General features: G+C 44.2%; 2 protein-coding genes and 2 pseudogenes across 8 annotated transcripts in view; 3 read left to right on the top strand and 1 right to left on the bottom strand.

Annotated features, from left to right (window-relative positions):
* Nucleotides 1-25,682, bottom strand: part of LOC129545166 (liprin-alpha-1-like) — a 257,633-nt gene that overhangs the window by 145,309 nt on the left and 86,642 nt on the right. The gene's annotated exons all lie outside the window — the stretch shown is intronic.
* LOC129555064 (uncharacterized) overlaps nucleotides 1-25,682 on the top strand; it is a 65,936-nt gene that overhangs the window by 30,127 nt on the left and 10,127 nt on the right. Inside the window, 9 exon segments of the mRNA XM_088833136.1 lie at nucleotides 731-868; nucleotides 871-946; nucleotides 1,643-1,826; nucleotides 17,561-17,636; nucleotides 17,639-17,729; nucleotides 18,972-19,200; nucleotides 21,857-21,962; nucleotides 23,799-24,010; nucleotides 24,915-25,174. Coding sequence (XP_088689262.1) covers nucleotides 731-868; nucleotides 871-946; nucleotides 1,643-1,826; nucleotides 17,561-17,636; nucleotides 17,639-17,729; nucleotides 18,972-19,200; nucleotides 21,857-21,962; nucleotides 23,799-24,010; nucleotides 24,915-25,174 — 1,372 coding nt within the window.
* LOC148773715 (ankyrin repeat domain-containing protein 26-like) lies at nucleotides 2,722-9,427 on the top strand (annotated as a pseudogene). The gene is made up of 5 exons (XR_016036662.1): nucleotides 2,722-2,811; nucleotides 3,893-4,135; nucleotides 5,206-6,149; nucleotides 8,046-8,213; nucleotides 9,362-9,427. The product of XR_016036662.1 is annotated as an ankyrin repeat domain-containing protein 26-like (transcript).
* On the top strand, nucleotides 11,543-14,509 carry LOC148773714 (ankyrin repeat domain-containing protein 26-like; annotated as a pseudogene). Its single transcript, XR_016036627.1, has 2 exons — nucleotides 11,543-12,485; nucleotides 14,485-14,509. The product of XR_016036627.1 is annotated as an ankyrin repeat domain-containing protein 26-like (transcript).

Genomic DNA, 25,682 nt, shown 5'->3' with positions numbered 1-25,682 from the left:
TCTCTCCTCTCCTCGGGTCTGATCTGTGATCTCTGCCCACTTTGGTTTCACCAGACTGTCAGCTTCATCACCTCCTTTCAGGGAGTCTGGCTGACTCAGCTTCTGTTCCTTCTCCCGGTGTTGGGGCCTGGAAATTCTCTCCAGGCAGTGAGCTGGGGCGTTCCTTAGGCTATCCTCTTGTGTTTCCAGGATCATTGTCTTCCATTCCCTGAAGTCCTTTGTCATGAAAATCATTGTTTCATGTATTTTGTCTTTGGCGTTGTTTTTGCTCGCTCCCCTCAGGAAGGTAAGTCAGTAGCTGTTCACTCTGTCTTGGTTAGCAACATACGGCAGCTGGAGACTGTCCACAGTGTTGCTCTTCCTACTCTACTTACTACTTCTTGCTCATCCTTCATTTCTCAGTGTGACATCTCTTACCCAGGGAAGTCTTTCCTTGACCCAATCTCTGTCAAGTTCTGTTATGTGATCATAGAACTCTCTCTTCATAGAGTATCTGAGTTCATAATTATTTTATTTGTCTTTCTCTTCTACTAGACTTCAAGCTAAACAGGAGCCAGGGGCATGTGTTTTATCTGCAGAGCTTAGAATAATGTCTTCCACATTATAGACACTTAATACTTGTTTAGTGCGTGGATGCGTGAATATGAAAGGCGCAGTCCTTTATACTCAGAAATTACTCACATCAGTTTTTTGTTTGTTTGTTTCTATCTTTGTTTTCTTCATCATGCAGATTCCGTTAGCTTGTTCAAAACTCAGGATACAATTTTTTCGCATGAAAGATTAGTAGCTTTTCAAAGAAGCCAAAGAAGCCACTCTGAACTAGTTAGAGGACAATTTTACAAAATGAAAAGTCAGGTTCCTGGCCTCCGAACAAAAGAAACAAAAAAGTGAAATCACAGTCAGAGCATCAGAAAGTAGAATGGAAACAAGAGCTCATCAGCTTGAGGTACTTTACATCTCGCTTTTAAAGAAATATTTGAACTGCTGCTGTTTCCTTTAATACTGCAGAGACGTAGATGTGTTATAAGGACTAACTTACCCTCTCGGATTTTACAGGGGAGGAAGTGTCACTAGTATTGTGGAGTGTGAAATTCTTGGTTTTTAATAGTGAATGCTTCTAATGACTTAATGTATATTTTTCCAAATCATCCTTTTCATGACCATACAGAAGTCTACCATAATGGAAACCCCATTAAATATTTACCAAATTGACTTTCAGTTGTTTTTCACTTTTCTGTTTTCTGTTTAATACTGCGAGGAACACCTTTTTCTATAAATTCATTTCTACCTTTCTAATTATTTTGAATAGATTCTCTTTAATAATATCGTATTATTTGGTTAAAGTATGAGAATTTAAAAAAGGTCTGTAATCTATATTTCTAAACTATTCTTAGGAAAGTTTATATTACTTTACATTCCCACCCGCAGATGTATGAAGTAGCCATTTTTCTCAAGAGAAGATGAAAACAAAATTCTGTGCAGTTTTATTCTTAACCCTCTGTCTGAACACAGTGATGATTATTAAGTGTTTTTCATTGTATTCCCCCCAGTTTACTATTTTAAACACTGTGAAGAGGGAACGAAAGTTATTGCAGCAGTGAATAATCTCATGATTTTCTAAGAAGAGCTTTAAATTTTGCAGATTCACCTTAAAGCAAGAAGAAGAGACTAGAAGAAATGCCGATATGTCATATGAAAAAGAGAGGGAGCACTTAAGAAGGAAAGAAGATGGATATAGTAAAGTAGTTGAAGGGAAACAGCAACTAGAACTCACTTTCCGAGCAGTGGAAATGAAACTGAAGACTGAGAGGAATAATCTGAATCAGGTAGAGAAACCTTTGGTGAAAATTTCAAATTTCTAACACTTATTTCATCAGTATTATTTATAATATCCCCCCTTTAAAAAAATACCACTTTATTTAGTGTAGTACCATTTATTTAGTATCATTTCGTTTAGTGTTATAGGAAATTTTAGGTTACTTGTTAAAAACAAAAGAAATTCAAAATTCCCAAAGTAACAAGGCCGGAAATAAGAATTGTATGATCCTGACATGCTGGGTGCACTTTTTCAAGCAGAGGGAGGAAGAGGACATGTCAGTAGCTCACAGAATAGATACTGAGAAACCACAGGGTTGAGAATGGTCTAGAAACTGGAGGTTAAGCTCTCAGCCCACCTCAGGCAACAGATCCTTCAGCCTTGGCGGACCATTCGTGAGTAAACAGGTCTAGGGGAGAAGAGGCACTGGGAGGGACCATCGTGCCCAATTTTACATCAGGTTGCCTCTGGCCTTCAATCTGGCAGGTGGCTGAGGGTCGTGGACCCCCCCTCCCTCTGTGCCCTTCAGCCCTCCAGTCCACCTGCCCCATGAACAGCTCAGAGCTGGCTCCAGCTTTCCCAGCTGCCTTCTCCCTCACAGTAGAGTCCTCAAGGACAGGTGTTAACTGGCATCCTCGAGAGGTGCAGGAATTTTTTTCCAGCAGTTGGTAGAAACCAGACACTCTTGAAGTTGGGTGTCCTTCATTCTGCAGAGTTCTCGAGGGGCATCTCAGAGCAGAGGGATTTGCTCCCACACCCGATGTCCCTCTCAAACACGGACTGGGTCCCGTCCCCGAGGTCTTAGCAGCAGATCTCCCACAACAAAAAGCTCTCGTGAAGAGCTCGAGAAAGTAGTATTTGTCATTCAAATCCATTTGTCTAGAGCAGTGAGGTAGTGACATGCGATGGCCTCATCCAAGGAGAGGCCTTTAATATGTTCCATAGGAATGGATCTCAAATCTTTTGTGACTCTCGGAGGAGCTGGGACCCTGCTGGTGGTTTAGGCAGGGAAGACCGTGTGTGGTCCACCATCAACTACACTACCTGACAAAGTCCCTCTGCTTTGGGGTGAACGTGTCTGTCACTCCATGCACGTTGTCACCGTCAGTGTCTAAATCAGAGTCCGTTCTTGGCTCCACTGTCATTTCTGTAACCAATACCCCATCAACGACCTTTTCACATCACGTACTGTTTTTCATTTTGTAAAAACTGCAACATCCGTTGTGAAAACACTTGAACACTTTAAAAAGTTGTTTCTTTAGAATAAACTTATAAAAGTGCCGCCCCACACCAAGGCGGGGGAACTCTTGCTACTAATAATAGGTATTCTGGGTTTTGGTAATGATTTCACTTCCTCAGTTGCTCATTAGGTTCGTTTATCACTTCCCCTGATGGTAAGGAGGAAACTATAGGCAGTTCAGAGACCACATTTTGGATGTCATTCTTCTACTTGTGAGAAAATGAGCACTCTGCTCTGTGATTGTCCTATTTCAGTACAGGGAACTTTTGGAAACAGTGACAGATATGCATAGTATGTATTTAGTGATAGTTATTAAGTGTTTTTCATTGTATTTTCCCCATCTTAATATTTTAAACATTATGGAGAGATAATGAAAGTTATTGCAGCAGCAAATAATCTCATAGTTTTCTAAGAGCTCTCTAAATTTTACCTTATTTACCATTAGTGTCTGTACCATGACTGAAATAGGAGGCTTGTTTTGTATTGATGTGTTTGTCCTAGAGACACGTGGTTGGATGTAAGAGGACTAGTAGAGTACACATACCTAGCGGAAAGGCAGCAGCTTCTCATATGTTTAACTCTTTCCTTTCCAGAATCATTACAGCTAATGAGTTAAGTGATGTTTGTAGAAGTGCTTAGTACAGTTGTCAATAGGTGTAGTTCTTGTAATTGCCTATTAAAATGTTGGAAGGTAGCATATTCTCAAGGAAAAACTTCTTGTACAACATTTAGTCTATTTATACAGAGTTAAGGCTCTTACTGTGAAGTAGCTGTATAGGAGGTATCGGATGCAGTGTTTATAAACCTAGCAAGTGGTGCTGTTTATTGAATTATAGTTGATTAACAATATTCTGTTAGTTTCAGGTGTACGGCACAGTGATTCAGAGATACATGGATATGTGTGTGTATATTATATAAACGGGGCTTCCCTGCTGGCTCAGACTGTAAAGAATCTGCCTGCAATACGGGAGACCTGGGTTCAATCCTTGGGTTGGGAAGATCCCTGGAGAAGGTGGAGAAGGCAATGGCAACCCACACCAGTCCTCTTGCCCGGAAAATCCCATGGACGGAGCAGCCTGGTAGGCGGCAGTCCATGGGGTCGCTAAGAGTCAGACACGACTGAGCGGCTTCACTTTCACTTTTCACTTTCATGCATTGGAGAAGGAAATGGCAACCCACTCCAGTGTTCTTGCCTGGAGAATCCCAGGGATGGGGGAGCCTGGTGGGCTGCCTTCTCTGGGGTCGCACAGAGTCGGACATGACTGATGCGACTTAGCAGCAGCCTGGAGAAGGAAATGGCTACCCACTCTAGTATTCTTGCCTGGGAAATTCCTTGGACAGAGGAGCCTGGCAGGCTTTAGTCTGTGGGGTCACAAAGAGTCAGACATGACTGAGTGACTAATACACAAACACACTCACTCACACGTGCACACATATTCCTTTTCAGATTCTTCTTGCAGAATATTAAATGTCATTCCTTATGTTGTACAGTAGATCTCTGTTGGTTATTTTATCTCTACTAGTGTGTATATGTTAATTCCAACATCCTAATTTATCCGTTCCCCTACCCCGCTTTCCCCTGTGATCTCCATGTTTGTTTTCTGTGTCTATGAGTCTTTTGCTCTTGTGTGAATAGGTTCATTTTAGATTCTACATGTAGGCAATATGATATCCTTATCTTTGACTGACTTACATCACTTAGGGTGATAGTGTCTGGGTCCATCCCTGTTGCTGCAAATCGCATTATTTCATTCTTTTTTATGGCTTACTAGTTTTCCATTATATAAATAGTCCACATCAGATGCAATTGCTAAGTGTAGTCAGATCTATGAATCTTTTATTTTAAGCCTTCTGGGTTTGTTGTAGTTCAGAGAGGAAACCTCTCCAGTTCTGAGCTTCTTGGAAAGTCTCTTGGGATTTCTTTGTGACTTTCGTGGATTCATTGTCGTCCATTAAATTTTTGAACCTTTGGGAATTTCTCCTTGTATAAAGTCTGAGGATTGTATTGAACCTGATTTTTTCCTGTTGGAGACACTGTTAGTGCTATCTTTTCATTGTGTAAACATAGAGGTTAGTCTTTCATTTCAGAGGAGATCATGAAATGTCACTTTATTGAGTACTAGCTAAAAATCTCCTTCGTTTCACTCAGGTTTCTGATAGTTGTGAAGAAGCAAAAGACCTGTTGCACAAAAACCACATGCTGCAGGATGAAATTGCTGTGCTAAGACTGGAAAGAGACGCACTGAAAAATCAGCACTGGGAAAAGGAAGAGAGCTATTTGGAGTACATTGAAATGCTCAAAGTAAACTATGAGGATCTTCAAAAGGCAATAAAACTGCATGAGGAAGTGTTAACAAAGACTGTACCCCACTTTCCAGGCCAGCTTAATGCTCTGAGAGCGGAGAATACAAAGCTAAACTCGAAGCTGGAGAACGAAACAGAAAGCAAACAAAGGCTGGAAACGGAAGTGAGATCCTACCGTTCCAGACTGGCTGCTGCCTTACACGATCATGAGCACGGTCAGACATCAAAGAGAGGTCTGGAACTGGCCTTCCAGAGAGCAAAAGAGTGGTTATGCTTGCAGGACAAAATGAAGTCCGATGTGGCTCATCTAAAAGATAACAACGAGATGCTTTCCCAGCAACCATCTACAGCGGAAAGTAAGTTCAATAAGCTGAAAATCAAGCTGCATCACACCAGAGATGATCTTCGAGAAAAGACTTTGATGTTAGAACATGTCCAGAGAGACCTAAGTCAAGCAGAGTGTCGAAAGCAGGAAACTGAACACATGTATCCGAACGAGCAAGGCAAAGTGAATACATACCTTGGAAAGCAGGAATCCTTAGAGGAGAGATTGTGTCAACTCCAGAGTGAAAACCTGTTGCTCCGACAGCAGCTGGATGATGCAGAGCCGACAGGAAAGAGAAGACGGTCATCAGCATCCAAGACCAGTTTCAGCAGATCGTGAGAAAGCTTCAGGCCGAACGTGAGAAACGAGGTCTGATGCTGGAGGAAAGAAACAGGGAGTTAATCAACGAATGGAATCATTTAAAAGAGAGAATGGATCAGTACGAAAACGAGAAAGCAGGAGAAGTGAGTATCCAGAAGGAGAAATGATTCTCAGCCTTCCTGAAAGAAAGTTCAAAGTGATTCTTGATTCTGGCGAAATGTGGAATCTAGTTGAATATAAAAAATACACAGGCTGTGAATCTATGGTCTCTAAACCAGCCTACAAGCATACCTTGTATCCAGCCAATAAAAATCAGACTCTGAAGAAATGCTTCACTTTGAGTAGGGACATCGTGTCGTTTGTGAAATGTTAAGAGATTCAGTCCTAAATTGTTAACATAGACAGGTATTAGCAATTTACTCTTTTAGTATTAAGGTAATAATTTTAATCTTTATGTTGCCACATGTCAGTATCATGATGAAGCAGATAAATGAAATGCTCAAACCTGAAATGAATATTTCCAAATTAAGCTTCAGTTACATGGATTACCTTGACAGTCAATTCCAGGTTTCCCCCAGGCTATATTTTATATCTCTTCCTTTGACTTCAGTAGCTTTTCATAGCTTTTTGTTATATTTGTTGGTACAATTTTATTTTTATTCAGGTCAATTTGAGTTAATGTGGAAAACATTTCAGCCTTGAATCATTTATTCTTAAAGCCTCTCAACTCTTCAGATGTATCTACTTATCATTAAATCATAATTTGGGACTCAGAGGGTGAGCTTTAGCAAAACTATTCTTGATTTAATCTTCCCACTGCTATCAGTCCTGGGTGTTCATTGGAAGGACTGATGCTAAAGCTGAAACTCCAATACTTTGGCCACCTGATGCGAAGAGTGGACTCACTGGAAAAGACTCTGATGCTGGGAGGGATTGGGGGCAGGAGGAGAAGGGGATGACAGAGAATGAGACGGCTGGATGGCATCACCGACGCGATGGACATGAGTTTGAGTGAACTCCGGGACTTGGTGATAGACAGGGAGGCCTGGCGCGCTGTGATTCATGGGGTGGCAAAGAGTCGGACCCGACTGAGAGACTGAACTGAACTAGAACATTTTTACAAACAATTTGCTCATAATTCTCATTTTAAGGATCAATTACTACCATGTGAATCCAAGTTTGTCCTCCAAAAATGAAGGGTGGCGGGGTTTGTGAGCAGCAGGAACGGAGTGAGTCAGGGAGAGGGTTGTAGGGGCTGAGGTCTGGAGGCGGGTGGAGGCCAGGTTATCAAGGCTCCCTGAAGGCCATGGGAGCAGCCTCAATGTTTAAATTTCATTTTCCTTGTGTATTGAAATATAGTTGATTTACAATTTTGTGTTCGTTTCAGTTGCACAGGAAATTGATTCAGTTATACATACACATATATCCATTCTTTTTCAGTTCCTTTTCCCAGGTAGGTGACTCCAGAATATTGAGTAGAGTTCCCTGTGCTCTCCAGGAGGGCCTCACAGTTAACCAAGGGCAAAGGTGGGGAGGAGGGATAAATTAGGAGTTTGGGATAGACATAGACATACTACTAGATATCAAAAGCAACAAGGGAATGGCCTCCTTTTTCTGCTGAGGTGGGAATCTGTTCGAAAGATCTGAGCACTGGTTGGAATATGTGACAATCTCTGAGTTAATCAAAGCTTCTAATAAAAAAAAAAAGAGGGAAAATGTTTCCACAGTGTGGAAAATTTTTCACCACTTGTCCCACCTACACACTCATTTCTTTCTGGACACGAGGTGGTGAAGCTCTGCAGACATATTGGGAAGGGCAGAGCGTGGACAGTGGGGCCACATCCTTTGAGTAACTTAATATCAGGAAGGCTAGAGGGTGGCCCCTTCTGTGTCTGTAACCAGATTCAGTGAGGAGGAAAAAGAAGGTGAGTTGCTGTCTATGGTGATAATTTTCAAAGTACACCTGTTGGAGTTATCCATTAACATAACATAACATATTTATCTGACTTGATAAACTCAGTGACAGAGTGTCTTCTTAGGCAGTTGTGAGACAACTTCAGCAAGAGCTGGCCGACACTGTGGGAAAGCAGTCTATGTTGGAGGCGTCACTGAAAGTCCCGGCATGTTAGTGCGCTCACTTAGGAGCTGCGGCCCAGGATTTAAAGAACAATGTTAAACTTCTACAACTCCGTCAACTCATAAGTCAGGTGTGTACGAAATTGAACATGTTGACAGTTAATATGTAGGATAAAGTGTTTTAGGACACCCATTTTCATGGTCAGCTCTCTTCTGTATTTTTGTTACAAGTAACTTACTACACTTTTCTTATCTTTATAATGCACTCGTTTCTTAAACTCTGACTTTCATCCTGCCATTTGCATTATATTATTTTTTTTCTCATATTTTTTACCTTTAGGAAAGTTGAAAATTGTGCCTCATTGTTCACACAAGTTGAGAGCCTTTTTTTTCTTTGAAACAATACTTTTTTAAGTGGTAGCTGCATTACCATGACGAGGCAAGCCAGATTAAAATCAGAGGATAATAGGAGTTTAATGGAACGTTCAGAAAAAGTATCATTTCTCATCTTCCCTTTTGTGAATGGCTGTAGAGTTCTGTATGTATTTATTTCATGGATTTCAGAATGACTTGTGCAGAAAGGGTATTATACAAACCAGTTGAAGTTTAGGCACTGCCTTCTTTCCTTTTCATTTTGAATATATGGTAAAAGCTTGGAGGCACTCAGATGATGTAGAATAGATGCATCCAAACTAGAGAATTAAGAAGATTATCTGGATCCTGCCGTTGGATTTTTTTTGAAAAGCTATTGAGATATGATTGACATATCATAGAATTCACCCACTCAACGTGTGTAGTTCAGTATCTCTTCGTCTAGAGAGGTGTAACCTGTGACCACAGTCCATTTTAGAGCATTTCCATCACGCTCTAAAAGAAACCCTGCATCCCTTAGCCACCACCCGTGGCCTCCCATCTCCCTCAGCCCCGGGCCACCCCCAGTCTCATGTCTGTCTCTGTAGACATGCCTGTTCTCGGTATTTTGTAAGGATGGAATCGTGCAGTCTGTGCTCCTTTGGGATTAGCTTTTCTCGTTTGACGTCGTGTTTTCACGGTTCATCCATGTGATAGCACGCATCAGCTCTTCCGTTTCTGTTGGTTGTCAGCAGTAAGCTAAGCCACTTGATGGAGCTTTGGGTTGTTTCCACTTCGGGGCTAGTAATAATGCTGTTGTGAACACTGATTTGCATGATTCTGTGTGGACATGTTTGTATTTCCCTGTGGTTGAATCTTATCCTCAGAGTTAGCTGGCTGATTTCACCTTTTCCTGGCCCTTGTTCAGACTGTCCTTTCTGTCTTGACAGTGGACCTGGCGCCCAGTCTCTCCTCCTTCATGGAGCTTTCCTGACTGTCCAGCTCTCATCCCTTGTTACCTAGTCTCTGAGGAACAGTTTAGCCCCTAATTTTACACTGTTGACATTTCTTCCGTGAGGGGGAATCTTGGCTAAGTATATGGCAGTGTACCAGGGAATATTTATTGATATGCACAGCACTTGTCTTGCATAAATGGACAGTAACAGAGGATTACAGGAATGAGGCATTTTTTGTTGTTGCTGTTCAGAAAAATGATCATCTCTGTAAACTGTTAGGAAATGGGATTTCTTTCACTTTGCAAATAATTTCTCTTTGGAATGCAATTCAAATTAGCAAAAAGTCTTTGTACTTCAGAGGCTTATGGGATTAGAATCATATTTATGAGATTTATTACTTAGAGTCTTCTCACAGTCTTCTTTTGGGAGGCATTTATTAACTTAGCCCTTGATAACTCAATGCAGTATCCCTCAAACTTCTTTAAAATCCTGGGACATTAAGATGGGGGAAGGAGTAAGAGACATTCTACTGAGAGGTGACTTGTACTCATTTTATGAGGAAAGATAGAAAAATATTATTGTAGAACAAGAAAAGAGTATAAAATCAAGTGCAATTGCTGCGTGCCAAAGATGACAGTGAAGAATATATTTTGTGACTCTTGGTGGTTTGAACTTCTTTCTTGATCCTCTAAGTAATCCCTGGTCCTACATTCTACAATATAGATACCATCATTATTACAGAGTTAAGGCTCTTACTGTGAAGTAGCTGTATAGGAGGTATCGGATGGCAGTGTTTATAAACCTAGCAAGTGGTGCTGTTTATTGAATTATAGTTGATTAACAATATTCTGTTAGTTTCAGGTGTACAGCACAGTGATTCACACATACATGGATATGTGTGTGTATATTATATAAACAGGGCTTCCCTGCTGGCTCAGACTGTAAAGAATCTGCCTTCAATACAGGAGACCTGGGTTCAATCCTTGGGTTGGGAAGATCCCTGGAGAAGGTGGAGAAGGCAATGGCAACCCACTCCAGTCCTCTTGCCCGGAAAATCCCATGGACGGAGCAGCCTGGTAGGCGGCAGTCCATGGGGTCGCTAAGAGTCAGACACGACTGAGCGACTTCACTTTCACTTCTCACTTTCATGCATTGGAGAAGGAAATGGCAACCCACTCCAGTGTTCTTGCCTGGAGAATCCCAGGGACGGGAGAGCCTGGTGGGCTGCCGTCTCTGGGGTGACCCGCACAGAGTCGGACACGACTGAAGCGACTTAGCAGCAGCCTGAAGAAGGAAATGGCTACCCACTCCAGTATTCTTGCCTGGGAAATTCCGTGGACAGAGAAGCCTGGCAGGCTATAGTCTGTGGGGTCGCAAAGAATCAGACATGACTGAGTGACTAATACACAAACACACTCACTCACACGTACACACATATTCCTTTTCAGATTCTTCTTGCAGAATATTAAGTGTCATTCCTTATGTTGTACAGTAGATCTCTGTTGGTTATTTTATCTCTACTAGTGTGTATATGTTAATTCCAACATCCTAATTTATCCGTTCCCCTACCCCGCTTTCCCCTGTGATCACCATAAGTTTGTTTTCTGTGTCTATGAGTCTTTTGCTGTTGTGTGAATAGGTTCATTTTAGATTCTACATATAAGCAGTATGATATCCTTATCTTTGACTGACTTACATCACTTAGGGTGATAGTGTCTGGGTCCATCCCTGTTGCTGCAAATCGCATTATTTCATTCTTTTTTATGGCTTACTAGTTTTCCATTATATAAATAGTCCACATCAGATGCAATTGCTAAGTGTAGTCAGATCTATGAATCTTTTATTTTAAGCCTTCTGGGTTTGTTGTAGTTCAGAGAGGAAACCTCTCCAGTTCTGAGCTTCTTGAAAAGTCTCTTGGGATTTCTTTGTGACTTTCGTGGATTCATTGTCGTCCATTAAATTTTTGAACTTTTGGGAATTTCTCCTTGTATAAAGTCTGAGGATTGTATTGAACCTGATTTTTTCCTGTTGGAGACACTGTTAGTGCTATCTTTTCATTGTGTAAACATAGAGGTTAGTCTTTCATTTCAGAGGAGATCATGAAATGTCACTTTATTGAGTACTAGCTAAAAATCTCCTTTGTTTCGCTCAGGTTTCTGATAGTTGTGAAGAAGCAAAAGACCTGTTGCACAAAAACCACATGCTGCAGGATGAAATTGCTGTGCTAAGACTGGAAAGAGACGCACTGAAAAATCAGCACCGGGAAAAGGAAGAGAGCTATTTGGAGTACATTGAAATGCTCAAAGTAAACTATGAGGATCTTCAAAAGGCAATAAAACTGCATGAGGAAGTGTTAACAAAGACTGTACCCCACTTTCCAGGCCAGCTTAATGCTCTGAGAGCGGAGAATACAAAGCTAAACTCGAAGCTGGAGAACGAAACAGAAAGCAAACAAAGGCTGGAAACGGAAGTGAGATCCTACCGTTCCAGACTGGCTGCTGCCTTACACGATCATGAGCACGGTCAGACATCAAAGAGAGGTCTGGAACTGGCCTTCCAGAGAGCAAAAGAGTGGTTATGCTTGCAGGACAAAATGAAGTCCGATGTGGCTCATCTAAAAGATAACAACGAGATGCTTTCCCAGCAACCATCTACAGCGGAAAGTAAGTTCAATAAGCTGAAAATCAAGCTGCATCACACCAGAGATGATCTTCGAGAAAAGACTTTGATGTTAGAACATGTCCAGAGAGACCTAAGTCAAGCAGAGTGTCGAAAGCAGGAAACTGAACACATGTATCCGAACGAGCAAGGCAAAGTGAATACATACCTTGGAAAGCAGGAATCCTTAGAGGAGAGATTGTGTCAACTCCGGAGTGAAAACCTGTTGCTCCGACAGCAGCTGGATGATGCAGAGCCGACAGGAAAGAGAAGACGGTCATCAGCATCCAAGACCAGTTTCAGCAGATCGTGAGAAAGCTTCAGGCCGAACGTGAGAAACGAGGTCTGATGCTGGAGGAAAGAAACAGGGAGTTAATCAACGAATGGAATCATTTAAAAGAGAGAATGGATCAGTACGAAAACGAGAAAGCAGGAGAAGTGAGTATCCAGAAGGAGAAATGATTCTCAGCCTTCCTGAAAGAAAGTTCAAAGTGATTCTTGATTCTGGCGAAATGTGGAATCTAGTTGAATATAAAACATACACAGGCTGTGAATCTATGGTCTCTAAACCAGCCTACAAGCATACCTTGTATCCAGCCAATAAAAATTAGACTCTGAAGAAATGCTTCACTTTGAGTAGGGACATCGTGTCGTTTGTGAAATGTTAAGAGATTCAGTCCTAAATTGTTAACATAGACAGGTATTAGCAATTAACTCTTTTAGTATTAAGGTAATAATTTTAATCTTTATGTTGCCACATGTCAGTATCATGATGAAGCAGATAAAGGAAATGCTCAAACCTGAAATGAATATTTCCAAATTAAGCTTCAGTTACATGGATTACCTTGACAGTCAATTCCAGGTTTCCCCCAGGCTATATATCTCTTCCTTTGGCTTCAGTAGCTTTTCATAGCTTTTTGTTATATTTGTTGGTACAATTTTATTTTTATTCAGGTCAATTTGAGTTAATGTGGGAAACATTTCAGCCTTGAATCATTTATTCTTAAAGCCTCTCAACTCTTCAGATGTATCTGCTTATCATTAAATCATAATTTGGGACTCAGAGGGTGAGCTTTAGCAAAACTATTCTTGATTTAATCTTCCCACTGCTATCAGTCCTGGGTGTTCATTGGAAGGACTGATGCTAAAGCTGAAACTCCAATACTTTGGCCACCTGATGCGAAGAGTGGACTCGCTGGAAAAGACTCTGATGCTGGGAGGGATTGGGGGCAGGAGGAGAAGGGGACGACAGAGAATGAGATGGCTTTATGGCATCAGCGACTCGATGGACATGAGTTTGAGTGAACTCCGGGACTTGGTGATAGACAGGGAGGCCTGGCGCGCTGTGATTCATGGGGTGGCAAAGAGTCGGACACGACTGAGAGACTGAACTGAACTAGAACATTTTTACAAACAATTTGCTCATAATTCTCATTTTAAGGATCAATTACTACCATGTGAATCCAAGTTTGTCCTCCAAAAATGAAGCGTGTCAGAATTCATGAGCAGCAGGAACGGAGTGAGTCAGGGAGAGGGTTGTAGGGGCTGAGGTCTGGAGGCGGGTGGAGGCCAGGTTATCAAGGCTCCCTGAAGGCCATGGGAGCAGCCTCAATGTTTAAATTTCATTTTCCTTGTGTATTGAAATATAGTTGATTTACAATTTTGTGTTCGTTTCAGTTGCACAGGAAATTGATTCAGTTATACATACACATATATCCATTCTTTTTCAGTTCCTTTTCCCAGGTAGGTGACTCCAGAATATTGAGTAGAGTTCCCTGTGCTCTCCAGGAGGGCCTCACAGTTAACCAAGGGCAAAGGTGGGGAGGAGGGATAAATTAGGAGTTCGGGATAGACATAGACATACTGCTGCTGCTGCTGCTGCTAAGTCACTTCAGTCGTGTCCGACTCTGTGTGACCCCATAGACGGAAGCCCACCAGGCTCCCCGTCCCTGGGATTCTCCAGGCAAGAACACTGGAGTGGGTTGCCATTTCCTTCTACTAGATATCAAAAGCAACAAGGGAATGGCCTCATTTTTCTGCTGAGGTGGGAATCTGTGCGAAAGATCTGAGCACTGGTTGGAATATGTGACAATCTCTGAGTTAATCAAAGCTTCTAATAAAAAAAAAGAGGGAAAATGTTTCCACACTGTGGAAAATTTTTCACCACTTGTCCCACCTACACACTCATTTCTTTCTGGACACGAGGTGGTGAAGCTCTGCAGACATATTGGGAAGGGCAGAGCGTGGACAGTGGGGCCACATCCTTTGTCTGAGTAACTTAATATCAGGAAGGCTGGAGGGTGGCCCCTTCTGTGTCTGTAACCAGATTCAGTGAGGAGGAAAAAGAAGGTGAGTTGCTGTCTATGGTGATAATTTTCAAAGTACACCTGTTGGAGTTATCTATTAACATAATAGTAGAGTGACTTGATAAACTCAGTGACAGAGCGTCTTCTTAGGCAGTTGTGAGACAACTTCAGCAAGAGCTGGCCGACACTGTGTTAAAGCAGTCTATGTTGGAGGCGTCACTGAAAGTCCTGGCATGTTACTGCGCTCACTTAGAAGCTGCGGCGCAGGATTTAAAGAACAATGTTAAACTACTACAACTCCGTCAACTCACAAGTCAGGTGTGTACGAAATTGAACATGTTGACAGTTAATATGTAGGATAAAGTGTTTTAGGACACCCATTTTCATGGTCAGCTCTCTTCTGTATTTTTGTTACAAGTAACTTACTACACTTTTCTTATCTTTATAATGCACTCGTTTCTTAAACTCTGACTTTCATCCTGCCATTTGCATTATATTATTTTTTCTCATATTTTTTACCTTTAGGAAAGTTGAGAATTGTGCCTCATTGTTCACACAAGTTGAGAGCCTTTTTTTTCTTTGAAACAATACTTTTTTAAGTGGTAGCTGCATTACCATGACGAGGCAAGCCAGATTAAAATCAGAGGATAATAGGAGTTTAATGGAACGTTCAGAAAAAGTATCATTTCTCATCTTCCCTTTTGTGAATGGCTGTAGAGTTCTGTTTGTATTTATTTCATGGATTTCAGAATGACTTGTGCAGAAAGGGTATTATACAAACCAGTTGAAGTTTAGGCACTGCCTTCTTTCCTTTTCATTTTGAATATATGGTAAAAGCATGGAGGCACTCAGATGATGTAGAATACATGCATCCAAACTAGAGAATTAAGAAGATTATCTGGATCCTGCCGTTGGATTTTTTTGAAAAGCTATTGAGATATGATTGACATATCATAGAATTCACCCACTCAACGTGTGTAGTTCAGTATCTCTTCGTCTAGAGAGGTGTAACCTGTGACCACAGTCCATTTTAGAGCATTTCCATCACCCTCTAAGAGAAACTCTGCATCCCTTAGCCACCACCCGTGGCCTCCCATCTCCCTCAGCCCCGGGCCACCCCCAGTCTCATGTCTGTCTCTGTAGACATGCCTGTTCTCGGTATTTTGTATGAATGGAATCGTGCAGTCTGTGCTCCTTTGGGATTAGCTTTTCTCGTTTGACGTCGTGTTTTCACGGTTCATCCATGTGATAGCACGCATCAGCTCTTCCGTTTCTGTTGGTTGTCAGCAGTAAGCTAAGCCACTTGATGGAGCTTTGGGTTGTTTCCACTTCGGGGCTAGTAATAATGCTGTTGTGAACACTGATTTGCATGATTCTGTGTGGACATGTTTGTATTTCCCTGTGGTTGAATCTTATCCTCAGAGTTAGCTGGCTGATTTCACCTTTCCCTGGCCCTTGCTCAGACTGTCCTTTCTGTCTTGACAGTGGACCTGGCGCCCAGTCTCTCCTCCTTCATGGAGCTTTCCTGACTGTCCAGCTCTCATTGAGCCTTTTCACATCAGCCCTTGTTACCTAGTCTCTGAGGAACAGTTTAGCCCCTAATTTTACACTGTTGACATTTCTTCCGTGAGGGGGAATCTTGGCTAAGTATATGTCGGTGTAACAGGGAACATTTATTGATATGCACAGCACTTGTCTTGCATAAATGGACAGTAACAGAGGATTACAGGAATGAGGCATTTTTTGTTGCTGCTATTAAGAAAAATGATCATCTCTGTAAACTGTTAGGAAATGGGATTTCTTTCACTTTGCAAATAATTTCTCTTTGGAATGCAATTCAAATTAGCAAAAAGTCTTTGTACTTCAGAGGCTTATGGGATTAGAATCATATTTATGAGATTTATTACTTAGAGTCTTCTTCCCACAGTCTTCTTTTGGGAGGCATTTATTAACTTAGCCCTTGATAACTCAATGCAGTATCCCTCAAACTTCTTTAAAATCCTGGGACATTAAGATGGGGGAAGGAGTAAGAGACATTCTACTGAGAGGTGACTTGTACTCATTTTATGAGGAAAGATAGAAAAATATTATTGTAGAACAAGAAAAGAGTGTAAAATCAAGTGCAATTGCTGCGTGCCAAAGATGACAGTGAAGAATATATTTTGTGACTCTTGGTGGTTTGAACTTCTTTCTTGATCCTCTGAGTAATCCCTGGTCCTACATTCTACAATACAGATACCATCGTTATTTATTTGATCCTGGGTTTGGGTTAGGCTGTGCTCAGTCTACTTTCTTCATTAGCAAACGGTATCATTTTATTCTTGAAGACTGATGGTCTTCCAGCAGAGCTGAAAACTGCATCTTCAAAATGTCTGCACCTGGATGCAAAAAATCAAGTTTTTCAACAAGAGTTATTATCTATGAAGCTAATGCAAAAGAAATGTAAAGAACTAGAGAGAAGAAAAAGAAGTTGGAGCAAGAAGTCGTGACCCTCAAAGGTCATATAGAAATGAATATGATAGAACACAGTCCAGTAGAGCAGTATCAACAGGAGACTGGAGAAAGAGAGAGACAGAATCTCGTAGAGAAATTAAAAGAAGTCAACCTGTTTTTGCAGGTTAATTTGTTGATCTGTCATGTGCTTGAATTCACTTTCACTGTCCATTACATTTTGGATGTATACAGTTTATGTGTTTCCTCTACCTCCCTTAGAGCAGTTAGTTTTGTAGATTTCTGGAAAGAAGGGGGACACTTGTTTTCCCTTTAAATATTTCAGTTTCCATCACAGTTATCACTGAATTGACCTATCAGAATGATTCTCACTAGAGAATCCTTTTACTTAGAAGACCAATTGGTATAAAACAGGACCATTAGGAGGAAATGAAAATATTGTGGTTTAAAACTGGCACCATCCTCTTGAATTATTCTTAAGTTGTCTTGTTCAGTTTTTAAAATTTTAAGTTGATCCTCTTATTCTTTGAATTATCAGATTATATAAGTACTACTATAACAGTGATTCCACTTTAATTTTATGATTCAGATTTAATTCACTTCACATTGACAATAATTGTTTTAAACTCCTGTTCTTTTTTTTTTTTAACCTTTAAAATCGCTCTCTGAATCACTGACTCAAAACTAAAGGGAACAAGTATAATTTTCCAGGTTAATGATTATTTTAAAACTGTTATCTTTTTCAATTTGCCTTAGACACAAGCTGGATCTCAGCAGATGGAACTCAGAATTAAAGACTTGGAATCTGAACTCTCCAAAATGAAAACGTTGCAGAAGATTCTAATAAAGCAGAGTTGGAAAAATATAAGCAACTCTACCTAGTAGAATGTGAAGTTAGAAAGTCATTGCAAGATAAACTAGACAAGTAAGTCAAAACACAGAATCACAAAAACTAAATTTAGTTCATTAATTTGTCTCTAAAGCCTAATTGTTACAGAGCGGGGTACATGAGATTAGTAGGAAGTGAAAGCTAACTAGATGGTCACTGCTAAGGGGGCGCCTGAAGACAAACTATTAGTACTGTATCAAGTCTTTCCACGCTATGTCAAAGCATACTTATGAAATAGGGGGAAATTAACACATGGATTAAAGGCAGGGTAAATCACAAAGTGGCTCCAAGTAATGTAGTGACCTGACTGAGGGGATGTGTGGAGAATGGAAAGGGCAGATCGCACCTGCAGTGCCTAGTCCAGGTTTCCCCACTGTCTGAAAGCAGAGCGTTCCTAGGAAGCCTAAGCCAAAACGGCGTACAGCAAAGAAGCAGGTCCCCGAGGGCACGTTCTGCTGGCTGATGCACAAAGTGAATCTGCACAGGGGAAGCACAGGTGCTCAGACAGGGTTCAGGGCTGTGGAGACTTGATGCCGGGATGTGGGCTCTGGCTTCCGGGGAAGGAGCTCGGTGGGGCCGGTCTCCCTGCTTGGGGAGCGCGATGCCTCTCCCTGTAAAACGTACAGTGAACACTGTTTAGAGTTTTGGCTTTTTAAATGAGACCAGAAATTGTCTCCAGATCTTTATTGTTGTTTTTTGGACCATCAGAAAGAGGTGCTGACATAGGCTCTTCGTAGAAGTGAAGTAACATAAAGTGAACTTTGGAAAAGCACAGGACACTTGTCATTGTTCCTGGGGCTGTTTTAGCTCTCTTCTGTCTCACCCATTGACTCTCTCATCCCCCCCTTGAGACTGTGGCTCTAGGTGATACCTCAGAGCCAAATGCTTAATTTCTCAGAGGTCATGAGTGAAACGTATGTACAAGGGTGGTGAAAGGAAGCACTTGAAAATGGTTTTGTGGGATAGTGTGTTTCTTCATCCCTGAACTGTTTCCTGGAGGCAGGTGTGTCCCAGAGGCAGCAAGTGTCACTGGGAGGCCACCTCCCTTTCTCTCTGACGCCCTTTCTCTCTCCCAACTGTGACTTGTTACTTGAGGAGGCCAGACGCATGGGGACTTGTTTAGAACAGGATTACAGCTGTCATTGATTACAGGAGGTCTGCTCTGTGTCTTCAGTGTGCAAACAGTTTAATGACAATTCCATTTACTATGTGGCAACTTTAAAAATGCCAGTCATTTAGGGAAACATGAATGAAATTGGTGCTTTCCATCTTCCCCAGGACTAATGAGAGGCTGGCAGAGATGAGCACCAAACTTGAGGTGGAGAAACAGCAGAACGGATCTTTATTCAGCCCTCTTAGCAGGAGGCCGGTCCTGGAGCCCTCTTCTGTTGGAAATTTCAATCCTACTTCAGGGTTCAATGCAAATCTTATTTCAAGAGCGAACGTAGGGTTTTCTACCTCAATTCCACGCCCTTCAAATGACAGCATGGAGACTTACTTGACCAAGGTTAGTTCTATTTTTTTCATTGGGTTTCAGATTTGTGATATAAATGATCCTTGTTTTTAATCTGGTGAACTTCTGAGTTGTGTTTTTTTTTTTTTGACTTATGCACCCTAAGTAAAACCATAATCAACTGTGATCATCAAGGAGATATTTAATGATTTTTTTGTTCTAGATGTCTCGTTTTTAAGAGATACTTCTTAAAATCTTAAATTTCTTGAAAAGCTGCATTGAAATTCTACTTTAGAAATGAAATCTTATTGTCTAGTAACCGAAAGTGTACTTTGAGAAGTTTGATTAACTTTCCATTTCATTTCACTTTGGCGGTGGTTCATAATCACTTCCAGGTTCTGCTGCTCCCACCACGGTTTTTCTACCCCTAAGCGTAATTGACTAACTGGCATCTAAACATAACAAACGTATGGATGTTTTTTATTTGAAGGAATCCTAGATAAATCCTTTTTATGAATTAAACAAACTTGTAATACTTAATCAAAAGATTAATTTCTGGTTTTAGATTAAAATTTTTTTGTTATTTTCTTATACAAGAGCACATCTTTAATTGCTATTTTACTTACAGAATTTTGATTTACATTTCTGAAACATATCTTGCCGAGCAGTTGTAGAGTGTTTCTAAGTTAGTAGTTAAATCAAATATTTAAAACTTGTAAATGAAGCTCCCTTTTGTCCCTGTCTTGACATCACCTGGCTGAATGATGACTGAGATAGCAATGATGGGGAGTCTTTAAATTGCAACAAGTTTCCGTTGTGTAATCATTGTGATTAAAATATCCATTTCAGTCAGTGCACACGGGTTCATGGTTTTGGTGGTGTTTTCATGATGTTGGTGATACAGAGAAAAGTAGCCCGTGTTAAATGCAGTCTTAACCTGTTTTCTCATTTGGCTTCTCGCCATCATAGAAGAGCAGTCTAAGATTTCTTCGATAGCACTGGAGCTACGTTGGGTCTTAGTACTTGAGAGCCGTGAACCTGGAGGATGTGCTTTAGCTGTGCAGTCACCGCGGGCCTCCAGACACTTCATCCCACGTCAGATACTTGCCCACGCAGGCCTAAGAGGAGGAAGCAAATGCTTGACCCCCATCCCAGGGGCAGGCTGCCTGCTGCAGAACCCAAGTTCACAGTGCTGTGGGCACATAACCTCTTTTCAAAGAAGAGATTTGGAACCAAGCAAGCACTTCTTAGTTCCATGTCCCAAACGCACCTGTTAGATAAATCTCCTCTCTTCTCATACGGAGGGTAGGAGTATAAGTCCTCCCCTTGAAACGTCAGGCTGAGGAAATGAAGTTCAACTGTAATTTCTCACCAGATTTAGATGATAATTGAGATTACACTCATACTTTTTGTATATACCAACTAATGATGAGAGGTTGGATAGAAGTATACTAGACAGTAAAGAGCGATCTGTTGTGTGTTTTAAATTTTGTTCTAAATAACCCAAAATGTGGATAATTCATTCTTGACTGATTTTAGTTAACCAGTTTTCATCTGGAGGAAATGAACATCCTTTTAAGGATGAATCTCTTCAGTTTTGGCCTGCTTGATTCAAATAAAGATTTTCTCCTTCAAGTCCCCTGTCCTGTTTTTAAAAAATATTTATTCTTTCTAAATTAACTGTATCGACTGCTACAGACAGGAGTTTGATATTGATTTATTCTTATTTTTGCATTTAAAGCACATGATTTAGTTAGAAAGTAATGTCATGCCATGCCACAAGCGTTGTTTAATTATATAAGAAGGATTTACATATTCATTTTGTCTCTTATAGTTAAAAATCTGTGTGTTTTTTGTTAATCTGAGGAAGTAGCTGGCATAGGGCTCAGTAAGAAGGCCATTGGCTTTGTTACTTCTTTTGTAGAATGAGGAACTTTGAGCAAATCAATGACTCTTACACCTTACAAAAAGTTTTTTTCTTCAAAGAAAGCAACTTTTCTTTTTAAAAAAACTTCTGCGTGGAACTGCGTTCTATAAAATGGAGACAAGTATTGAACCGTTTAGCTGAAGAGTGGCCAGAGGCCCTGCAGCTGTGACTTCTCTGTTCCTCAGCGCTGGCCTGTAAAAGCCAAGTGACCAAGTGCGCTTGTTGAGTTATATTTGATTCTTTGGGTGGATAAATGATGCTTGTTACAGACGAGACCCTTTCTCTTTTATTTTTCCCTCTGTGCTATGCAGCTTGCAGGGTCTTAGTTCCCTAACCAGGGAGCAAACCCGAGTCCCCTGCAGGGAAAGCACTCCGTCCGAACCGCTGCGCCACCAGGAAGGTCCCAGAGACCCTTCCTCTTAAGTCTCCCGTCCCCCCGAATCTCCCCTACCCCTTATGAGCGTATTCCCCCAAACTCTTGGGGTTTCAGGTGTTAAAAGGTCTATTTTCTCCATGTCTCACTTTCACTGCACGTTTTTCCCCCTGGGTCCCTTCTGTGTATCCAGTGATGGAAGGTGGTGCCAGGCATAAGACGTTGGGAAATGACTCGCTCCTTGTTGCTCCCAGAGCCGTTCGGTGCCCGGGTGTAGTGTCAGTGCCCCGTCCTGGAAGTCGGGACCTGCTCTGCTGGGGCCTAAACTGTTCCCTGGGCGCCGGCCCCATGCCCCGCTCCTGGGCCTGGTGGCCGCGGTGTCTGGAGGAATTGTCTGGCTCTGCCCACAGGACCTGCAGGACCGCAGCGACGAGCTGCAGGCCGCCCTGGAAGGCCTGCAGACACAGACGGCCCCGAGTCGGCGTGGCCGCCTGCCCCCGGGACACGGCCCGGCAGGTAGGCGCTGGGTGCTTGGAGATGGTGGGTCTGCTGGGAGGTGGTGGGTTGTGTGCTCCTGCCCCGGGGACGGGGTGGTGGGCCAGCCCACTGCCCAGGGGGTCACAAGTCCTTCGGACCACTGGTGTGGGAGAAGGATCCTATCTGAGGCCAGGGGTTTCGGCAACCCAGAGCCCCAAGGGAGATGGAGGAGGATGTAGGTCCTACTGCTTGGACAGAGTAAGTGGTGAAGGTTACGATGACCTTGCTGTGACCTCAGGGCAGGCGTGTCCCCTGTGAGCCTCCTAAGGCAGGGAGGATGGAAGGAGATACGGGCGGGGGTGATGGGGGACGGCCTGTGATGGCTTTGGCACGGGCAGCCCATGTCAGCTTTCCTCGGGGCCTCTGAGGGAAGACGGGTGAGTCTCCTGTGCACCTGGTCGCTCGGAGGCCTTCACCTGCAGCAGTGGACTCTGCTGGCCCCGAGCCACAGCTCTGCTGCCCTCAGCCAGGGGTTATTGGCGTGTGGCTGATGTCATCGCATCCCTCGATGAGTGTCAGCGGCCCATGTGGCCACAGGAAAGGGGGTGGTTGTCTTTTTCCCTGGACTGGCCTGAGCTGCAAGGAGTGTGTGGCCCTTGTTGAGAGCCAGGACCTGCGCCCCGGGTGCGGTGGCCAGAAGGCTCTGGGTCGTAGCACCGGAGGGAGCCCCGAGCTTCGTGTTGGCGCCGACGCAGCCAGAGCGCTCTCACAGCTGGAGCCTTTTCTCTTCCCCTCGCCCCCATCTGGCCGCGGAGCGTCTATCAGCCCCTTCTAGGGAGGAGGGGCGGTCAGGACAGCAGCGCTGTGGTGCAGGGGTCACGTGGGTGGTGGAGGCCGAGCTGGCTGAGCTGGCCGTGCATCCAACCGGGCCCACTCCTGACCCAGGCGGCAGCTTCCTGTTGTCAGGGCAATGGGATGCTCTCTTTCCTAAGATGCTTATCCCAAGTTCTCTCTGCCAGATGTTGCCGAGTCTGTCCCTCTTTTTCATGGAAAACAGTTTGGGAACTGAAAAGAGCAGGCAAGAGGCCAGGATGTGTCTGCTCTTTTCACTTTCGAGCCCATCCTCCGGCACGGATGAAACCCCAGTAGGGGCCACACTCGCATTGTGAATCAAGCCTTGAGTGTGCCCCCTACCACGCATGGCGTGGGGTCACCTGGGCCCAGGAGGGCTGGCCACACGTGCTGTGGGTCTACAGGCACCTATTTGTGATGAGCTGTAAAGCCGGGTGATGTTGCTGGTGGGGAGGATCTTCGGGACCAGGTGTAGCTCCCACCCCCTCCCTATGATCTGTCGGAGCCTCAGTCCACGACAGCTTAGTTTGCGTGACATTTTCTTTGAGACCCGCTCATGCTTTATGTGATGTAACAGTGAGCGGCGAGGGCCTCTGAAAAAAGGAGGAAGCTGAAACAGAGCTTGAAGACATGGCTTTGTCACGCCTCGTCCTGAAGTGCTGTCTGAGCCCGGGTCACATTTTCCTGTGGTCCCTGCCCCTCTGTGTGCCTGCCGTGGTCAAAGGGGTAGGCGTGGGCCCCATATAGCCTCACAGATCTGGCAGGAGTCCTCCTCCCTGTTTCTACCTTTGAGTGACCTGTGTTCTCACAAAGACTCGAAATGCTGATCTGTAAAAATGCCAACTTGGAGAACTTGGCACAGCAGACAGTCCCCGGCCCATGGCCTCTGAGCACCAGTGCCGCCTTCCTCTGTTAGAAAGGGCCCACAGAAGGCTGTGCTTCCTCCAGGGTCGGCTTGGAGGTTGGATCGGGTCCCGTGGTGTCCTGGGCAGAACATCAATGGAGATGTCTTCTTATTTTCAGGCACCGTCATGTTCATGGGTGATTCTGCCCCAGCGAGTATAAAAACAGAGATCACATTGGAGCAACTGAAGGAGCATCACCAAGAATTCAAGATCCAGCTGGAGACCAAGGTCAGGGGACTGAGGGAGGCCAAAGAGATCGGGGAACTTCCTGCTGCTGAGACGCATCTGCGTACACATCTGCCCATAGTGAGCGCGCTCAGCGGGACAGAGGTGTGCAGGGAATGTGCCTGACCTTGACTTTCTGCCTCCACCCCCTTCGGAAGGAGGCAGGATGGAGGAGTAGCTAATGACGGGAGGGAGCAGGGTCCCTCCCCGTGTCCAGAGGCCGGTGCAGAGGCCAGACCTCCCTGTTTGCCCTGCGCTGGCAAGTCACAGCCCCTGGCTCTGTTGCAGCTGAAGCAGATTCTGGGAGCAGAATCGTAGTTCCTGGGATTGCCCCGCGCCAGGGGCTCCCCAGGTGGCGCTAGTGGAAAAGAGGAGCTATGTTGCCGGTACAGGAGACATAAGAGCTGCAGGTTCGATCCCTGGGTTGGGAAGATCCCTTGGAGGAGAGCATGGCAACCACTCCAGTCTACTTATCTGGAGAATCCCATGGACAAAGGAGCCTGGTGGGCTACAGTCCACAGGGTTGCACAGAGTTGGACACGACTGAAGCGATTTAGCACGCAGGGGCTCCTAGGCCGCCCTGGCCAAGCCTGTCTTGTTGGGTAAATGTGTCTCTTGCTCTGTCACTCGGTTGTGGTGGGTTTTGTGGAGGAATGGTGCCCATGACTTGCCAGGCGTCACCACGGCAGCGGGGTGGTCCTGCCCCTGGGTTCCTGCTGTGGCCTTGTCCTCCAGGCCTCGTGGAGGGTGTTGCTCCCCCCTGCCCTCCTCCTGCGGCCGCCAGCCTCCCTTCTGCACCTGCAGGGCCTCCCCACAAGGCTGCAGCGGAGGTTACAGGAAGTGACGGAAGCAGGCGGCCACACAAGCCATGGGGAGCCTTTCACCGGCCCCAGCAGCCTGTTGAAGCCGGGCCACCCGCTGCTTGGATGCTGGGCCCGGCAGCCTTGATTCGTCAAGCGAATTGTGTTTGGGGGCCCCCAGCCGACATCACTCATGCCTCTCTCCTCAGGTTAATGGCCACAAGAGGGATATGGAGGTGATGAAAAGGGCCTTTGCAGAGGAGAGGAGGAAGCTGGAGCGGGCCTTCCAGCTCAAGGTTGGCATGCTGCAGGGTCAGAAGGCCAAGCTGGCAACGCTGCACACAGAGTCACAGGAGGTGGACCGAGGCCTGCGGGAGGAGCTGCACAGGAGGGGGAAGCTGGAGCGGGGCCATGTGCGGTGGCTGAGCCCGGAGACAGCGCGGCTGCAGGAGGCGCTCCAGCTGCACAGGTCTGTGCAGGATCTCAGGTCCAGGGTTTGTTGCCCAGAACCCGGATTTGAAATTGAATTTGGGCAGATTGTTCAGAGTCACAAGTACTTGTTACCTGAGTGGTGAGCCCTGAAAGAACAGGTTATTTTACAAAGGTTCTGACTTTTCTTTCTGCTGCACTGTGCACATGGCATGAGAGATCTTAGTTCCCTCACCAGGGATCGAACCTGTGGCCCTGTGGTGGACGCATGGAGTCTTCACCACTGGACTGCCAGGGAAGTCCCGAAGAGTCTGACTTTAAAAATACAGTCTCCATCATCTGTTAGCTCGTGTCACACACCCATCCTCTGGGCCCCACCAGGAAGCTGGGGGGCTGGAGAGGCCTGGGAGGGGGCTAAAGGTAGGGAGGCGGTCTGTGAGCCGGTGATGGAGTGTCAGGTATGCAGCCTGGCCCTCCTCCCCGGTCCCCGTGGGGCTCAGGCCGGCACCCACTCCATCTCAGGAGCCCAGGACGCTAGAAGGTCTTTT

The sequence above is a fragment of the Moschus berezovskii genome, chromosome 27, assembly GCF_049115385.1.
Source record: "Moschus berezovskii isolate FMDL1 chromosome 27, NW_MosBer_1.0, whole genome shotgun sequence".
NCBI lineage: Eukaryota > Metazoa > Chordata > Mammalia > Artiodactyla > Moschidae > Moschus > Moschus berezovskii.
Note: the sequence above shows the minus strand (reverse complement) of the source record. Positions and strands in the feature narration are given on the sequence as shown.